This window comes from Eleutherodactylus coqui, chromosome 8, assembly GCF_035609145.1.
Source record: "Eleutherodactylus coqui strain aEleCoq1 chromosome 8, aEleCoq1.hap1, whole genome shotgun sequence".
Taxonomy (NCBI): Eukaryota; Metazoa; Chordata; class Amphibia; order Anura; family Eleutherodactylidae; genus Eleutherodactylus; species Eleutherodactylus coqui.
Genome location: NC_089844.1, coordinates 7,793,486 through 7,811,719, shown reverse-complemented (window position 1 = coordinate 7,811,719; position 18,234 = coordinate 7,793,486). Strand labels below are relative to the sequence as shown.

General features: G+C 45.6%; 1 protein-coding gene across 1 annotated transcript in view; it reads right to left on the bottom strand.

Moving 5' to 3' along the window:
- The window catches only part of THSD7B (thrombospondin type 1 domain containing 7B), a 543,321-nt gene that overhangs the window by 427,364 nt on the left and 97,723 nt on the right, over positions 1-18,234 (bottom strand). Inside the window, exon 3 of the mRNA XM_066575161.1 lies at positions 7,151-7,396. Coding sequence (XP_066431258.1) covers positions 7,151-7,396 — 246 coding nt within the window. The remainder of the gene's footprint in view (positions 1-7,150; positions 7,397-18,234) is intronic.

Genomic DNA, 18,234 nt, shown 5'->3' with positions numbered 1-18,234 from the left:
CCGCCACAGACAGATGATTTCACTCGGTAATCATCCACCACACAACGTCCATTTGGCATCTCTTGCTGCTGCACCTTGTAGTTTGGCATCACATCATGCGGCATTTGCCTTTCGCTCACTCTGTCTCTTTGCATCTCTGCTGCCTCCTCTGTAACACATTCAGACTTCCCATATAGGCTGCACTCCTCTGTGCTGCAGATCTTCCTATCATCCAGTGGTTTTCCCCTCCCGGCGCCCCTCGTCATGTAACACGAGTCCATTGATTCTTGTCTTTATTGCAGGTGGACCGATTTCCTTTTAATGTTTGTTTCCCCATTATTGTACCCCCCTATATACTGCTGTCCGGGCGGCACCGACATCCAGTGACGCTGATGACCGCCTTTTATCCGGCCCCGCTGCCTTTTCCTCTGGCATGTTGTAAATTCTATTACCGATGTTTAGTTTTGTGCTTGAGAAATGAGCCTTGAGACCCCGAGACGCTTTGCACCATCTCTTATTGTCAAATAAAGCACTCTTTCCTTCCCCCTCACTGTGATACGTTGGTCACAACACATCTTCTCCTTTGTGGTCTTTATGCACACCTGGGCTCTACAGCTTGGTGGTTCTACAGGTTTCCCCGAGGGCAGGAGTTTTTCTTTCTTCATTTCCCTCCAATATCGTAGAAGACAAGGCACGGAGACATAACTCATCCATGACCACAGAACATCTGGGCTGTTATTAGGGCTGCAGCTCAGACTTGTCTGTCTCCTGCTGCTTCTGGCAGACGTGGGCGTCGTCCTGCTTTCCATGCAACTTAAACTGCATCATATTTCTTTCCAGCACTTCATGGTTATCTGCTCCGGTGATCCTAGCTCAGCTGTAGGGCATTGGTAATTACCTCCCTATTTAGCTGAGCTGGGAACCCTCCCTCTTTGCCTCAGTGTTGTTGTGTGTGTGCCTCTGACAGCCAGCAAAGGTCCCAACTTTGTCTTCTTAGGCGGGGGTCACACGGGACGGAATTTCAGCAGAATCCTCGCGGAATGGCTGCACCGAAAAACCGCAAGAATTCCGTTGGAAAAACGCAGCTTCAAAATCCACGGCCTTTAGCTGCGGGTTTTGGAGCGGTTTTGGCGTTGGCATTCCGCTGCGGCTTTCTCTCCCCATAGAGAGGAGAGACGCCGCTGCGGAAAAGAGAAAAGAATTGACGTGCTGTAGAATTGAATTCCGCGCCGCATGTCAGTCATCGTGCGATTTGGCTGCAGCGTGTGGACAAGATTTTTGTCCATTTTGCTGGCTAATCCTGGGATAAGGAGCCGCGCGTGGAATTGCCATGCAGACCTTCCGTACGGAAATTCCGCCCCGTGTGAACCCAGCCGTAGTTGTGCTTATCCTGTACTTTATCAGTTTGCTGCTCTCCAGTCTTTGTACGCCTCCTGTCTTGTATCCCACTGCCTGTGCTCAGCCTTGTCAGTGTACGCTTCTCCCTTTGGGTTCCCATCCCTGCACTATTCCCTGTTCTGTGCTTTTGGTGCATACAGTGATGTGTTCAGTGTCCCGTCAGGATTAGTCAGGACCAAGAGGAAGACCATGGGACAATCTTATCAGGCTGCCTACCCTGCTTCTAGGCAGGGTTCCCCTCATCTCCCAGACTAGGGCAAGGCTGTCCATCTAGATGGCTCTTCACCGGTCTGTTTCTCATCGCCTGGTACCAAAGCCTCTGATCGCCAAGGGTCAGCTGCTAACCTTGCCGGGATTGGTTCTACACCAAAACTAGTAGGTTGACTCAGTGGGTCCACACCAACGGTCCCTAACAGCTGTTATCATCAAGCCCTCCATTACCTGGACCACTACAATAGTAAAGACTATCAACTCTACTGCTTTGGGCTTCATGGGATGCAGTCATTAAACCTTCAATTACCCTAGACCAGCAGGGAGACAGTCATTAAAGGGGTCTTCCAGTATTTGAAAAAAAAAGTTATATGGACTTAAGATAAAGAGAAACTGAATGCTCATCTGTCCATCGCTGCAGCAGCGGTGCCCACCGCATGGAACCTGGAAGAAGTGGCAGGCAGTCATGTGCCGTTCATTGTGCACACAACCAGTCAGCCAATCACAGGCTTCTGCAGTGGTTGTTCCAGGGACGCTAAAGCCTATGAGTATTGTGAGACGGTGACCGGCAAGGTGCTGGAGGGCAGGTATGTGTCGCCTAGGATGCTCTCCTATGCTGCTTTGGGGGGCGCTTGGGCAGATACGTGCCACCGAGAAGCCTGGGCTCGGTTGAGGAAGCCGGCAGTATAGTGTTAGTAGCATTAAGCTACTAACACGCTGTAGCAAGTAAGTGGCTCCAAGCCGCATAATCCGGGCCGGCTTTTCCTGGAGTGACCAAAGCGAAGGGTGGGATGGCCACTCCCACGTACCAGGTGAGGCTGGTACCAGGCCATATAAAGCCTGGGCCTACAGGGCCAGGAGGAGAGCTGAAACCTCTGCAGGTCTGAGAGTCCTGGCTGGCTGTGTGCAGGAGCCATTTGTGTTACCAGTGTGTAGACAGGGACGCTCCATGTATAGTAAGTGCTCAGACGAGCAGGATTTATGTTATGTTTGCCTGATGTTAAGGCCTGTATTTTGCTTTTGTTTGCTTGGAAATAAACCCAGGCAAAGCCTGGACTAAAGACTTTATCGCAAGTGTCACTGTCTCTGACTGCTTATGCCCAGGTTGCTACCGATCCTAAACACTAATCCCTCACAGTATCTAAGCAGTCCCTTACACAATGAGCGGCACATGATCACCTGCTGCCTCTTCTGGGTTCTTTGTGGTTGTCATCGGAGCAGCAGCACCAGACAGGGAGATGCCGGGATAGGCGAGTATTCAATTTCTCTTCATTTTAAGCCCTTAAAACTTTTTTTCATGTTCCAGGAAACCCCTTTAAACTACTTTAGACCATCAGTTTCATTGGCATTAAGCCCCTCACTCTGTAGACATACGGAGGAGTAACTGCAATCTGCCAACAGGGAAAATGGCATTTACTCAATCACTGCCTGAAACCACCAAGGGAGCTGGCATAAACCACTACACTATCCTTGCCCTCCGGGGAGTCCAGTGCAGTCTACTGTCTGTTATACAGGTTATATGCACAGGAGGGGCCTCCTGTCTGCACTTCCTTATCCCCGTGGCCCTTTGTTTCTATGTGGGGTAAAGCCGCCTGACCTGCGCCTGTTCATGCCCCCTTATTATTATACATTATCTCAACTAGATGAATTCATGGCAGAAAGCCCCAAATATTCCTGCAGCCCCTCCGGGCAGAGAGATGGTATCTCCCGTATCACTAATATTTCTAGAAACACGACGAACGCTGACAGTTTCTCAAATTACAACTTTTTATTTCTAATCAATAAGCACAATAACTTAACTTCTCCATAAATCCCTCCTGTGGGAGGAGAAGGAATGTTTACCGAGCTTAATAGAGTGAATGAAACGCATTATTAAGCACTTATAGTCCATTAGTCTTCGGAGCGCGGGAGACATCGCATTACTATCTGAGGCAAGGAGATTGCCGAAATTAAAGCTGTGTGCAGACTGTGAAGAGGCGCCGGCAGCCGGAGAGGCTCTGATTTTGTTTAATATCATACAAAAATATTCAAAATGTACAAAAAAATGACACCGGAGCTTCACTATGTAGGATGGTAACAGGCGGCATCCAACCAAAAACATCCAATTCCGGAGAAGCGGGCAGTCGTCCGGCGGTCCCTCTACTTTCGGGTCTGGAGACAGAAGTTTTCCCTTTCTCTACCGTTCGACTGATGAATGAGAACATGGCAGCTGACAAACATTACTGGACATCACTAGGGGTCATGTGACTGACCCTACCGATCTGTCTGATTGGCATGATATTTAGGGTGTGTTACCAGGGACCGCCCGCAGCTGAGACTCCACCGAGCCGCAGCTACCAATGGAAGCTGACAAGGTTGGAAGCCTGACATCATCCACTGACGCGAGCGGAGAATACCGCCCACTTGACGGATTTATAGCACCAGGAGCCGAATCTACTGGAGCAACAGAGTTCTGCAGACGGCTCGCGGTCCTCATTAAGTGAGTTAGATTCTGCCGGAAAAGCAGGAATTTAGAAAAGAGAAAAAAATCTGGACTGCACATGTCTGAGGGCGAGTCGGGCACAGAGCAGGGGAGGAAAATACAGGTACACGCCGGCTGGGCAGAGGATCGGATTCCGCTGCGGGATCCGACCCACCTATGTGCAGGATACTGTGGGGGAAGGGAGATATATATACTTTGGGGAGAGGGATTATATATATATATATATATATATATATATATATATATATAGTAGGGGGAAGGGAGATATATATATATACATACATAAACAGTGGCGGAAGGGAGAAACATATACTGTGGGAGGGCAGATATATATATATATACACTGCAAGGGGAGGGAGATATATATGTAGTGGCCCAGGGGCGACATCCCGAAGCATGTGGAGTGTGGATGTGAAGGAGTGAGTCCCACCATCAGAGAGAGAGAGAGAGAGACGTTCAAAAATTTCTAAGCAAGGTACCAGTTCACACTACAGGCTTTTCCAGTGCGGCCATCTATAGTCAGGATCACTGCACAGAGGTACGCGCCTCTGTGCGGGGTGTTTATTGACTAAGCCTTCCTGTTAATAATAGTCTGCCAGAGAGCAGAAAATTCCATGCAGGAAAAAGTGTCATCCACGCTTGCTTGCAGAATAAAATGTATAATCTTCCTTTATTTAAACATATTTAAAATTTGCCAGGTGTACACATCTCTGGACCCGACGCGTATCGGCTGCACAGAGCCTTCGTCAGGTATACACATCTCTGGACCCGACGCGTATCGGCTGCACAGAGCCTTCGTCAGGTATACACATCTCTGGACCAGACGCGTATCGGCTGCACAGAGCCTTCGTCAGGTATACACATCTCTGGACCAGACGCATATCGGCTGCACAGAGCCTTCGTCAGGTATACACATCTCTGGACCAGACGCGTATCGGCTGCACAGAGCCTTCGTCAGGTATACACATCTCTGGACCCGACGCGTATCGGCTGCACAGAGCCTTCGTCAGTGGGATGAGACATATGAAGTGAGCAAGTTGACAGCACAGCACACTATTGTCAAGAGTCTGCCAGAGAGTCTGTGGAGTGACCCCTACCCCCTTCCTCCTCCGGAGTGCTCCCAGTCCAGGACCAGTGACATACAGATAATGTGGACCGTAGGACCCTATACATCCTGTGTATCCTCCTGACCTCTGACCTATAGCCTGATGTTGATTAAAGTGAATTGTACCTGCTTTAGCTGTTGTGAAGAGTTTATTCACTCAGTAAAAGTTATACCGGGCCCTAACCGTTCCAACGGTGTGTGGGAACGGAGGCGTCACGAGTGATAAGTACTACTACCCACTTCAACCCGTTTATTGGCATCCCCTATCCTGGGGGGGCGAAGCTGGCCTGCGATCCCGCTCTGGCCTTGGCTGTGTGTCATCCCTCCGAGACCCGAGCCTGGTGAGTGCCGCCGTGACAAGCCAGCACTTATCCCTCCCAGCTCTTCACAGTAGTCAGGTGTCCGGGGGTCATCCCTCTGGGGTGTTACATACCGTATTACGGGGCGTATAAGACGACCCCCAACTTTTCTTTTTATATGCTGGGGATATAGTGTTTAAAAACAAATAAATAAAAAAATCAATACTCCCCTCCCACAGCGCTGCTGCAGGTTGCCGCTCCCTCGTGCATGCTGGCAGAGCATTGCTTTCTGCCCCGCCTCCAGAAAGCTAATGCTCTGATTGGCTAACTTAGTCTGGCGTTAGCAATCACAGGCATTGAATGATGTCATAAATGGCTGTGATTGGCTAACGCCAGACTAAGTTAGCCAATCAGAGCATTAGCTTTCTGGAGGCGGGGAATTCAAGCCTCGCTTGCAGAAAGCAATGTTCTGCCGGCATGCACAATGGAGCAACAGCCTGCAGCAGTGCCGTGGGGGGCGAGTATTGATTTATTTTTATTTTTTTGGGACATGTATACCCGGCGTATAAGGTGACCCCCGACTGCAGAGCAGATTTTTCGGGGTTAAAAGGTCATCTTATACGCCCGAAAATACAGTATATACTGTGGGGGAGGGAGATATATACACCGTGTTGGTATATAATGCTAGTGATGTAGTACTGGCAAGGAGGCTGGTGATAATAGAGGGGGGTGACTTCTCATTCTATGTATGCGCTGAGCGGGGAGCGTTTACACGCAGCGAGGAGGGGGTGAAGCAGCGATGAGTTTCATGCTGGTTGCAGGTGAGCGACAGACAGAAGGTGAACGATCAGTAAGGGTGGCTTCATACGAGCGTGTTTGTGCATGTACATAGGTGCGCACCCATAAACGTGCTAAAGCTTGCGTGAATGCAGGTCCGTGCAGTGTTTGCAATGGAGCCGCGGCTGCTGCCGGCTCGTGTGAAGCCCCCTAAATGATGGTCTGCATTAAGACGTAACGATTAGCGGGGGGTTTCGTTCGTTTGAACAAATGTTGTGCAATAATCATCTTATGTAAATTACATTTTAACCCTTTGCAATCCCATTTTGGATTCAGGGTTTCCTAGGGGATTTTCTCTTTCTGCCATGATACAATGGCACCACCCACTGTCTAGAGCCAGTACTGCGGTACTGGACATGCTAGAAAGGCCCCGACAACAGAGCGGCTAGTAATCCACAGTAAGAATACCCTGAGGGATTTCTTACGACATCGGAAGTTGTACAGCCTTCAATGAGAATGTCTAAAGACGTCAGACAGTGGATTGGAAAGGGTTAAAGGCAAATAGTGATAAACTACAGTCTGCGCCATAACCTGCGACTTCTGGAAGCGTACGAGCTGTAATGTGCGGCCCCCATTGTTAGCAACTGATAGAACCATTATTTATTGTTCCTTCTATAATGGAGGCCGGCTCCACCTAACAGAACCTGGTCCTCCCACGCCCACAGGGCTGACGCCAGCTCACCGCGCCATTGTTTGCCAGCAGTTTCTGCGTATAGGGGCGACCTTCGTGAACTGCCAGAAGGGTACGGAACCGCACAGAGTTGGACCGTCTCTCCATGAAGACCCCATAACACCTACAAAGTGCCTAATGGGACCTACAGCAGATAAGAAGGGACATACCCAAGACATGGCAGCTGGCGTCCTCCCGTCTCACATGCCTCCTCTTCCTCCAGTGCTGGGCAGGGTTTTCCTCCTCCAATGGCGATGTGCTTGACGGTCCTCCTCCTGCTCCGCAGTCCAAGAATGGCCTCCTCGGGCCGACAAGTCTTGGCACAGACACTCCACTCAGACCACTGGGATACTTCACAGTCTCTTGGCATCATACAGGACTGGTACTGTAGCGGCATGTTGTCCTGGGTGCAGATGCTAAGAGGACAAAGGGCATCAGTTACATTGTTGCACTTCACGGCTTTGTGTCACGTTGTGCTAAACATTCCAAGGACCGTCAGCGGGACGGAAGCGAATGCCATTCACACGGAAATATCCGAGAACTAAAGTTACAGCGGTTGGTTGGTGACATTCTCAAACATTAAGAGACTCTGTTACCTACCTTAGTCCTATGAGCTAAAGTGGGTGATGTGTTGTACTTACCGTCCCATCGTTCCCGTGTGAGCGCCTACAGCCGATGCAGTGCATTGAGCGCCGCTGCTAAGTGGTCCATCCGTTCTAATTTTATAATGGGCGGAGTACTTGGCGGCGCCTCAGTGACGGCTGTCAGCGATCACAGCAGGGGAAATGATGGGAAGGTAAGTACACCACTTACATCCCCAGCCTCAGCGGGTCACCTACCTTTAGCTCATGGGACTAGGAGCAGGTCACACATCCCCTTTAAATGTCCGTTCCATCGGTGTGAAAACAACTAATTCCTTAGTACTTACCGTCCTTAGCCCAGGGTCCAGGGTTGCAGCCTCGCTGCTTTCCCAGTCTCTGTTGACCGCGGAAGTCATGTGACTGCTGGCAGCCAATCGGAGGCCTCAGCATCACCATTTAGAACTCCTGGCATCTCAGATGCCAGCGCTGATGCCAGCAGAATGGGCGGTGATGCTGCAGCCTCCGATTGGCAGACAGCAGTCAACTGACTTCCGCTGACAAAAGGGATCAGAGAACCGCGAGGCTGCAATGCTGGATCGGCGAGGACGGGTAAGTACTGCTGAAGGCGTTCTTCACACAGGTGTAGCTGACAGTAAAAGTTAAAAAGTAACGGCCCCTTTAACCCCTTCCCGCAACAGGACGTATTGGTACGTCATGACTGACCTCGCGCTATCCGGCAGCGGGAGTTGGCTGTCAGTCACAGCTGGCGTCCCGCTGCAACAGCGGGGGGGCATCAGAGATGTGCCCCCCTCCTCCCCGTTAACCCCTTCCCTGCCGCGATCTAAGTAGATCGGCGAGGCCGGGTAAGTACTGCTGAACAGGTGTAGCTGACAGTAAAAGTTAAAAAGTAACGGCCCCTTTAACCCCTCTAAGTAGATCGCGGCAGGGAAAGAGGGATCGCGCTCCCTCTGTGTCTCCGGCCGGCACTCGCGATATCATCGCGAGAGCCCGGCCTGTCACCATGGCAACAGGACGCCAGACACCGGTGTCCTGTATTGCCTATGCCTGAGATCGCTGTACAAGCGATAGCTCTGCCATGCCTTATGACAGCGATCATAGCCACAGTGCTGCAAGTCCCTTAGAGGGACACAAATTATGTAAAAAAAAGAAAAGAAAAATGTAAAAAAAAATGTAAAAACCCCCCTTTTTTATGCTTTTTCTAATATTAGCATAAAAAAAGGTAAAAAAAAATTAAAACTCCACATGTTGGGTATTGAAGCGTCCGTAACAATGTGTACAAAAAGCTGAACATGCTTTTTATTTTGTCCAACAAAAAGCGTAAAAAAAACCGCTAAAAAACAGAGGCAAAATGCTCATTTTTAGCATTTTGCCTCTCAAAAAATGCAATAAAAGTGATCAAAAAAGCCGTACATTCCTCAAAATGGTACCAGTAAAAACTACAGCTCATCTCGCAAAAACTAAACCCTTATAGAGCTCCGTACATAGAAAAATAAAAAAGTTACAGGACTTTGAATGCAGCTATAGAGAAAAAAAAAAGATTTCCCCCCAAAAAAGGGGGTTTTATTGCAAAAAAGTGTAAAAACCTAAAAAAAATATAAGAATTTTGGTATTGTGGTAACCGTACCGACCCGCAGAAAAAATTTAGTGTGTCATTTATGCTGCATGATTAACGCTGTAAAAAAGAGAGAAAAAAATCTATGGCAGAATTGATGCGTTTTCTCTCCCTGTTATCATAAAAAAAATAATAAAAGTTTTACGAGATTGTCTATGTACCCAAAAGTGGCACTGATAAAAACTACAGTTCGCCACGCAAAGAAACAAGCCCTTATACGGCCGCGTCCACGGAAAAATAAAAAAGTTATGGCTTTTGAAAAATAGAGATGGAAAAATTAAAAAAAAATCGCTTGGTCCTCAACGCCAAAATAGGCCGCGTCATTAAGGGGTTAATGTTCACTTTGTACAAAACTAGGTGTAAGGCCGTATTCACACTGCCAATTCTCTCATATGAAATTTGTGCGTTGCGAGGCTGAAATAGAAGCCCCCGTGTTGTGAGATAAAGTCGCAGCATGCTATATTTTTCAGCGATTTTGCAGAAAAACGTACAAGTTTCCTATTACAACCGCATGTGATGTCATCGCGGTCAAATGGAAAATGCAATTTTTCAATTGCAATATCAGTTCCAGTTTCTCAGACCGATATCCCCCTTCTCTGTGTAAATACAGCCTAGTACGGATACATATGAGGTTCTGCACGCAGGCAGCAAATACATGTCACCATTACACACTACATGTGAAGCCAATGGTGACCCCGAGATGGAGAAGGACTTGTGGAACTGGAGCAACCAGTGTCAGGCAGCTGCTGCCAAGGCAAATAGGATCATGGGGGCATCAGAAGAGGTCTAGGGGTGCATGAAGAGAGCATTGTTCTTCCTATTTACAGGTCACTGGTCAGACCACACACGGGATATTGTGGGCAGTTTTGCTCGCCGCTACCCAAGAGGAACAAATCAGAGCTTGAGCGGGTACAAAGGGGGAAACTAAAATAATACACGGAATGGGTGGACTACAATACCCAGAGAGCTTATCAAAACTGGGGTGACTTAGTTAAGATAAAAAGATGGCTGAGGGTCGCTCTAATGACTATGTATAGATATATCAGAGGTCAGTGCAGAGATCTCTCCCATCATCTATTATACCCAGGACTGTAACAAGGGGGCGCTCTAATAACTATGTTTAGATATATCAGGTGTCAGTGCAGAGATCTCTCCCATCATCTATTATACCCAGGATGGTAACAAGGGGGCGATCTAATACCTATGTATTATATATCAGCGGTCAGTACAGAGATCTCTCCCATCATCTATTATACCCAGGACTGTAACAAGGGGGCGCTCTAATAGCTATGTATAGATATATCAAGAGGCCGGTACAGAGATCTCTCCCATCATCTATTATACCCAGGACTGTAACAAGGGGGCGCTCTAATAACTATGTATAATATATCAGAGGTCAGTACAGAGATCTCTCCCATCATCTATTATACCAGGACTGTAACAAAGGGGCGCTCTAATAACTATGTATAATATATCAGGGGTCAGTACAGAGATCTCTCCCATCCTCTATTATACCCAGGACTGTAACAAGGGGGCGCTCTAATAACTATGTATAATATATCAGGGGTCAGTACAGAGATCTCTCCCATCATCTATTATACTTAGGACTGTAACAAGGGGGTGCTCTAATAACTATGTTTAGATATATCAGGTCTCAGTGCAGAGATCTCCCCCATCATCTATTATACCCAGGACTGTAACAAGGGGGCGCTCTAATAACTATGTATAGATATATCAGGGGTCAGTACAGAGATCTCTCCCATCATCTATTATACCCAGGACTGTAACAAGGGGGCGCTCTAATAACTATGTATAATATATCAGGGGTCAGTACAGAGATCTCTACCATCATCAATTATACCCAGGATTGTAACAAGGTGGCGCTCTAATAACTATGTAAAATATATGAGGGGACAGTACGGAGATCTCTCCCATCATCTATTATACCCAGGACCGTAACAAGGGGGCGCTCTAATAACTATGTATAGATATATTCGGGGTCAGTACAGAGATCTCTCCCATCATCAATTATACCCAGGACTGTAAAAGGGGGCGCTCTAATAACTATGTTTAGATATATCAGGTGTCAGTACAGAGATCTCTCCATCATCTATTATACCCAGGATTGTAACAAGGGGGTGCTCTAATAACTATGTATAGATATAGCAGGGGTCAGTACAGAGATCTCTCCCATCATCTATTATACCCAGGACTGTAACAAGGGGGCGTTCTAATAATTATGTATAATATATCAGGGGTCAGTTCAAAGATCTCTCCCATCATCTATTATACCAGGACTGTAACAAGGGGGCGCTCTAATAACTGTGTATATATCAGGGGTCAGTACAGAGATCTCCTCCATTATCTATTATACCCAGGACTGTAACAAGGGGGTGCTCTAATAACTATGTATAGCTATATCAAAGGTCAGTGCAGAGCTCTCTCCCATCATCTATTATACCCAGGACTGTAACAAGGGGGCGATCTAATAACTATGTATAGCAATATCAGGGGTCAGTACAGAGATCTCTCCCATTATCTATCATACCCAGGACTGTAACAAGGGGACGCTCTAATAACTATGTATAGATATATCAGAGGTCAGTACAGAGATCTCTCCCATCATCTATTATACCCAGGACTGTAACAAGGGGGCGCTCAAATAGCTATGTATAATATATCAGGGGTCAATACAGAGATCTGTCCCATCATCTATTATACCCACAACTATTACAAGGGGGCACTCTAATAACAATGTATAGATATATCAGGGGTCAGTATTGAGATCTCTGCCATCATCTATTATACCCAGGACTGTAACAAGGAGGCGCTCTAATAACTATCTATAGATTTATCAGGGGTCAGTACAGAGATCTCTACCATCATCTATTATACCCAGGACAGTAACAAGGGGGCGCTCTAATAACTATGTATAGATATATCAGGGGTCAGTATAGAGATCTTTCCCATCATCTATTATACCCAGGACTGTAACAAGGGGGCACTCTAATAACTATGTATAGATATATCAGGGGTCAGTACAGAGATCTCTCCTATCATCTATTATACCCAGGACTGTAACAAGGGGGCGCTCTAATAACTATGTATATTATATCAGGTGTCAGTACAGGGATCACTCCAATCATCTTTTATACCTAGGACTGTAACAAGGGGGCGCTCCAATAACTATGTATAATATATCAGGGGTCAGTACAGAGATCTCACCCATCATCTATTATACCCAGGACTGTAACAATGGGGCGTTCTAATAATTATGTATAATATATTAGGGGTCAGTACAGAGATCTCTACCATCATCTATTATACCAGAACTGTAAGAAGGTGGCGCTCTAATAACTATGTATAATATATCAGGGTTCAGTACAGAGATCTCTACCACCATGTATTATACCCAGGACTGTAACAAGGGGGCGCTTTAATAACTATGTATAGATATATTAGGGGACAGTAGAGAGATCTCTCCATCATCTATTTTACCCGGTATTGTAACAAGGGGGTGCTCTTTTAACCATTTATAATATATCAGGGGTATAGAGATCTCTCCCATTACCTATTATACCCAGAACTATTACAAGGGGGTGCTCTAATAACTATGTATAGTATATCAGTGGTCAGTACAGAGATCTCTCCCATCATCAATTATACCCAGGACTGTAACAAGAGGGTGTTCTAACAACTATGTATAATATATCAGGGGTCAGTACAAAGATATCTCCCACCATCTATTATACCCAGGACTGTAACAAGAGGGCACTCTAATAACTATGTATTATATATCAGGGGTCAGTACAGAGATCTCTCCCATCATCAATTATACCCAGGACTGTAACAAGAGGGTGTTCTAACAACTATGTATAATATATCAGGGGTCAGTACAAAGATATCTCCCACCATCTATTATACCCAGGACTGTAACAAGAGGGCACTCTAATAACTATGTATTATATATCAGGGGTCAGTACAGAGATCTCTCCCATCATCTATTATACCCAGGACTGTAAAAGGGGGCGCTCTAATAACTATGTATAGATATATCAGGGGTCAGCACAGAGATATCTCTAATCATCCATTATACCAAGGACTGTAACACGGGGGTGCTCTAATAACTATGTATAGATATAGCAGGGGTCAGTACAGAGATCTCTCCCATCATCTATTATACCCAGGACTGTAACAAGAGGGTGTTCTAATAATTATGTATAATATATCAGGGGTCAGTTCAAAGATCTCTCCCATCATCTATTATACCAGTACTGTAACAAGGGGGCGCTCTAATAACTATGTATAATATATCAGGGGTCAGTACAGAGATCTCCTCCATTATCTATTATACCCAGGACTGTAACAAGGGGGTGCTCTAATAACTATGTCTAGCTATATCAGAGGTCAGTGTAGAGCTCTCTCCCATTATCTATTATACCCAGGACTGTAACAAGGGGGTGATCTAATAACTATGTATAGATATATCAGGGGTCAGTACAGAGATCTCTCCCATCATCTATTATACCCAGGACTGTAACAAGGGGGCGCTCTAATAGCTATGTATAATATATCAGGGGTCAGTACAGAGATCTCCTCCATTATCTATTATACCCAGGACTGTAACAAGGGGGTGCTCTAATAACTATGTATAATATATCAGAGGTCAGTGCAGAGCTCTCTCTCATCATCTATTATACCCAGGACTGTAACAAGGGGGCGATCTAATAACTATGTATAGCAATATCAGGGGTCAGTACAGAGATCTCTCCCATTATCTATTATACCAAGGACTGTAACAAGGGGGTGCTCTAATAACAATGTATAGATATATCAAGGGTCAGTATAGAGATCTTTCCCATCATCTATTATACCCAGGACTGTAACAAGGGGGCGCTCTAATAACTAATATATATATATATATATATATATATATATATATATATATATATCAGGGGTCAGTGCAGAGATATCTTCCATAATCTATTATACCCAGGACTGTAACAAGGGGGCGCTCCAATAACTGTGTATAATATATCAGGGGTCAGTACAGGGATCTCCCCCATCATGTATTATACCCAGGACTGTAACAAGGGTGCATTCTAACAACCATGTATAGATATATAAGGGGTCAGTACAGAGCTCTCACCCATCATCTATTATACCCAGGACTGTAACAAGGGGGCACTCTAATAACTATGTATAGATATATCAGGGGTCAGTACAGAGACCTCTCCCATCATCTATTATACCAGAACTGTAACAAGGTGGCGCTCTAATAACTATGTATAATATATTAGGGGTCAGTCCAGAGATCTCTCCTATCATCTATTATACTGAGGACTGTGACAAGGGGGTGCTCCAATAACTATTTATAATATATCTGAGGTCAGTACAGAGATCTCTCCCACCATGTATTGCATCTAGGACTGTAACAAGGGGGTGTTCTAATAACTATGTATAATATATCAGGGGTCAGTACATAAAATCTCTCCTATCATCTATTATACCCAGGACTGTAACAAAGGGGTGCTCTAATAACTATGTATAGATATATTAGGGGACAGTAGAGAGATCTCTCCATCATCTATTTTACCCGGTACTGTAACAAGGGGGTGCTCTAATAACCATCTATAATATATCAGGCGTCAGTATAGAGATCTCTCCCATCACCTGTTATACCCAGAACTATTACAAGGGGGTGCTCTAATAACTATGTATGATATATCAGGGGTCAGTACAGAGATCTCGCCCATCATCTATTATACCCAGGACTGTAACAAGGGGGCGCTCTAATAACTATGTATAGATATATCAGGGGTCTGTACAGAGATCTCTTCCATCAGCTATTATACTCAGCACTATAACAAGGGGGCACTCTACTAACTATGTATAATATATTAGGGGTCAGTCAGAGATCTATACCATCATCTATTATACCAGAACTGTAACAAGGTGGCGCTCTAATAACTATGTATAATATATCAGGGGTCAGTACAGAGATCTCTCCTATCATCTATTATACCAAGGACTGTGACAAGGGGGCGCTCCAATAACTATGTATAATATATCTGAGGTCAGTACAGAGATCTCTCCCACCATGTATTATACCCAGGACTGTAACAAGGGGGCGCTTTAATAACTATGTATAGATATATTAGGGGACAGTAGAGCGATCTCTCCATCATCTATTTTACCCGGTACTGTAACAAGGGGGTGCTCTAATAACCATCTATAATATATCAGGGGTCAGTATAGAGATCTCTCCCATCACCTATTATACCCAGAACTATTACAAGGGGGTGCTCTAATAACTATGTATGATATATCAGGGGTCAGTACAGAGATCTCTCCCATCATCTATTATACCCAGGACTGTAACAAGGGGGCACTCTACTAACTATGTATATATATATATTAGGGGTCAGCACAGAGATCTCTCCCATCATCTTTTATACCCAGGACTGTAACAAGGGGGTGCTCTAATAACTATGTATAATATATCAGAGGTCAGTACAGAGATCTCTCCTATCATCCATTATACCCAGGACTGTGACAAGGGGGCGCTCCAATAACTATGTATAATATATCAGGGGTCAGTACAAAGATATCTCCCACCATCTATTATACCCAGGACTGTAACAAGGGGGTGCTCTAATAACTATGTATAGATATATCAGGGGTCAGTACAAAGATCTCTCCCATCATCTATTACACCCAGGACAGTATCAAGGGGGCGCTCTAATAACTATGTATGGATATATCAGCGGTCAGTACAGAGATCTCTCCCATCATGTATTGCATCTAGGCCTGTAACAAGGGGGTGTTCTAATAACTATGTACAGATATATCAGGGGTCAGTACAAAGATCTCTCCCATCATCTATTACACCCTGGACAGTAACAAGGGGGCGCTCTAATAATTGTGTATAATATATCAGGGGTCAGTACAGAGATCTATCCCACCATCTATTATACCCAGGACTGTAACAAGGGGGTGTTCTAATAACTATGTATAATATATCTGGGGTCAGTACAGAGATCTCTCCCACCATGTATTATACCCAGGACTGTAACAAGGGGGCGCTTTAATAACTATGTATAGGTATACTAGGGGACAGTAGAGAGATCTCTCCATCATCTATTTTACCCGGTACTGTAACAAGGGGGTGCTCTAAGAACCATGTATAATATATCAGGGGTCAGTATAGAGATCTCTCCCATCACCTATTATACCCAGGACTGTAACAAGGGGGCGCTCTAATAACTATGTATAATATGTCAGGTGTCAGTACAGAGATCTCTCCCATCATTTCTTGGAGATGTGCAACTCTGCGCCTAAAAGTCCGCATACAACTGCCAGTGAAATTTTCAGGTGACAGTCGCCAATATCAGGGTTTCTTAAATCAATGCCGGATTTATTTCCAAATACAGCCCTCATTGTTTACTAGTTACCGGAAAAAGGTATTTTTTTATCATTTAGCTCCTAACTGATGAGGCGCTTGCCTAGGCCTCGCCACACATCGAGACCTACAGTAATCTCCTTGACAGCCTCAATGCCTTCACGGCTGCTATGGGACAAATTTTTGATGAGCCTGTGCCACACTGAAGGGAGGTTGCATTGCCTACGATAAGGAAGACGTTCTGTTGCAGAATATACAGCAGAATTTGTTGCTAGGCCAATGGTACCATGTGTAATCCGGCTGCACAACAGAGCCAATTTCACTAGGAATTATCTGAGTGGGTAAAATACAAATTTGCCAGAGTGGAGACTCCCAATAATCCTGAGGACTTCATCCAGTTCTGCACCCTGATTGACCAGAAACTTTCCGAGCGGCAAAGGCAGAGATTGCAGGGTTCAGGCACCAACACTCTGTACTCTTTTAGTCAACCCACATTTAGTCCCCACCTAAGGACTGAAGCCGCGTCTGAACCCATGCAGGTGGACATCACTGAGGATGAGCAACAGGACTTAGAGAAATTACTAGTACACTACCAGATGTTCAAGGATGTTTGCAGTAAGAAGAAGGCTGACCAGCTGCCACCTCACCAGCCATATGACTGTCCTATTGAGCTTCTCCGGGATCTTCCATTCCATCTTCAACCTCGACGAACCTCACTTAGGGGCCCTTCAGGATCATCTGGATGAGAATCTACGGATGGGTTTTATCTGGCCTTCTTCCTCTCCAGCAGGAGTACTTATTTTCTTTGTAAAAAAGAAAGATTCGACTCTTCGGCCGTGCATCGGCTACCGGGAGCTAAACAAGATCACCATTAAGAACCGTTATCCTCTCCCAATAATCCCAGAACAACTGGAGAGGCTTCAGGTAGTCAAAGTCTTTACTAAACTGGTACTCAGATGGGCATTTAGTCTGGTGTGAATCTGGCCCGGAGACGAGTGGAAGATGGCCTTCAGGTCAAGATATGGACACTTTGATTCCCTAGTGATGCGGTTCGGTCCTTGCATTGCTCCGCCACCTTCCAGCACTTTATCAACGATGTGTTTAGAGACTTGTTTGGATTAATTCGTGGTGACATATCCCAACGACATCCTCATATTCTCCAACAATTTGGAGGAACATCACGGACGCGTTTGGGTAGTCTTGAAACGACACCAAAAGAATAACCCCTACAGTACGTTAGAGAAATGTGAGTTCGAACAGACCCAAATACAATTCTTGGGATACATTATCTCCCTAGAGGGCTTAAGTATGAATCCGAGCAAGATTAAAGCCGTCCTGGATTGGCCCATTCCTAAAAATATGAATATGTATAGCTTCTGATTGGTTTGGCAAATTTCTACAGGAGGTTTATCAAGGACATCTCAAAAGTCATCTCTTCCATCGCCTCCCTCATAAAGAAAGAACACATTAACCTGGTCTTTAGAGGCACAAACGATTTTTGAAAAACTAAAGACTCTATTTCCCTCAGAACCAATACTGATCCACCCACACCCAGAGTTGCCTTTTGTCGTGGAGGCGGATTCCTCTGCGGTGGGAGCCATTTTGTCACAGCAAATGGGAGATAAGATGCAACTACAC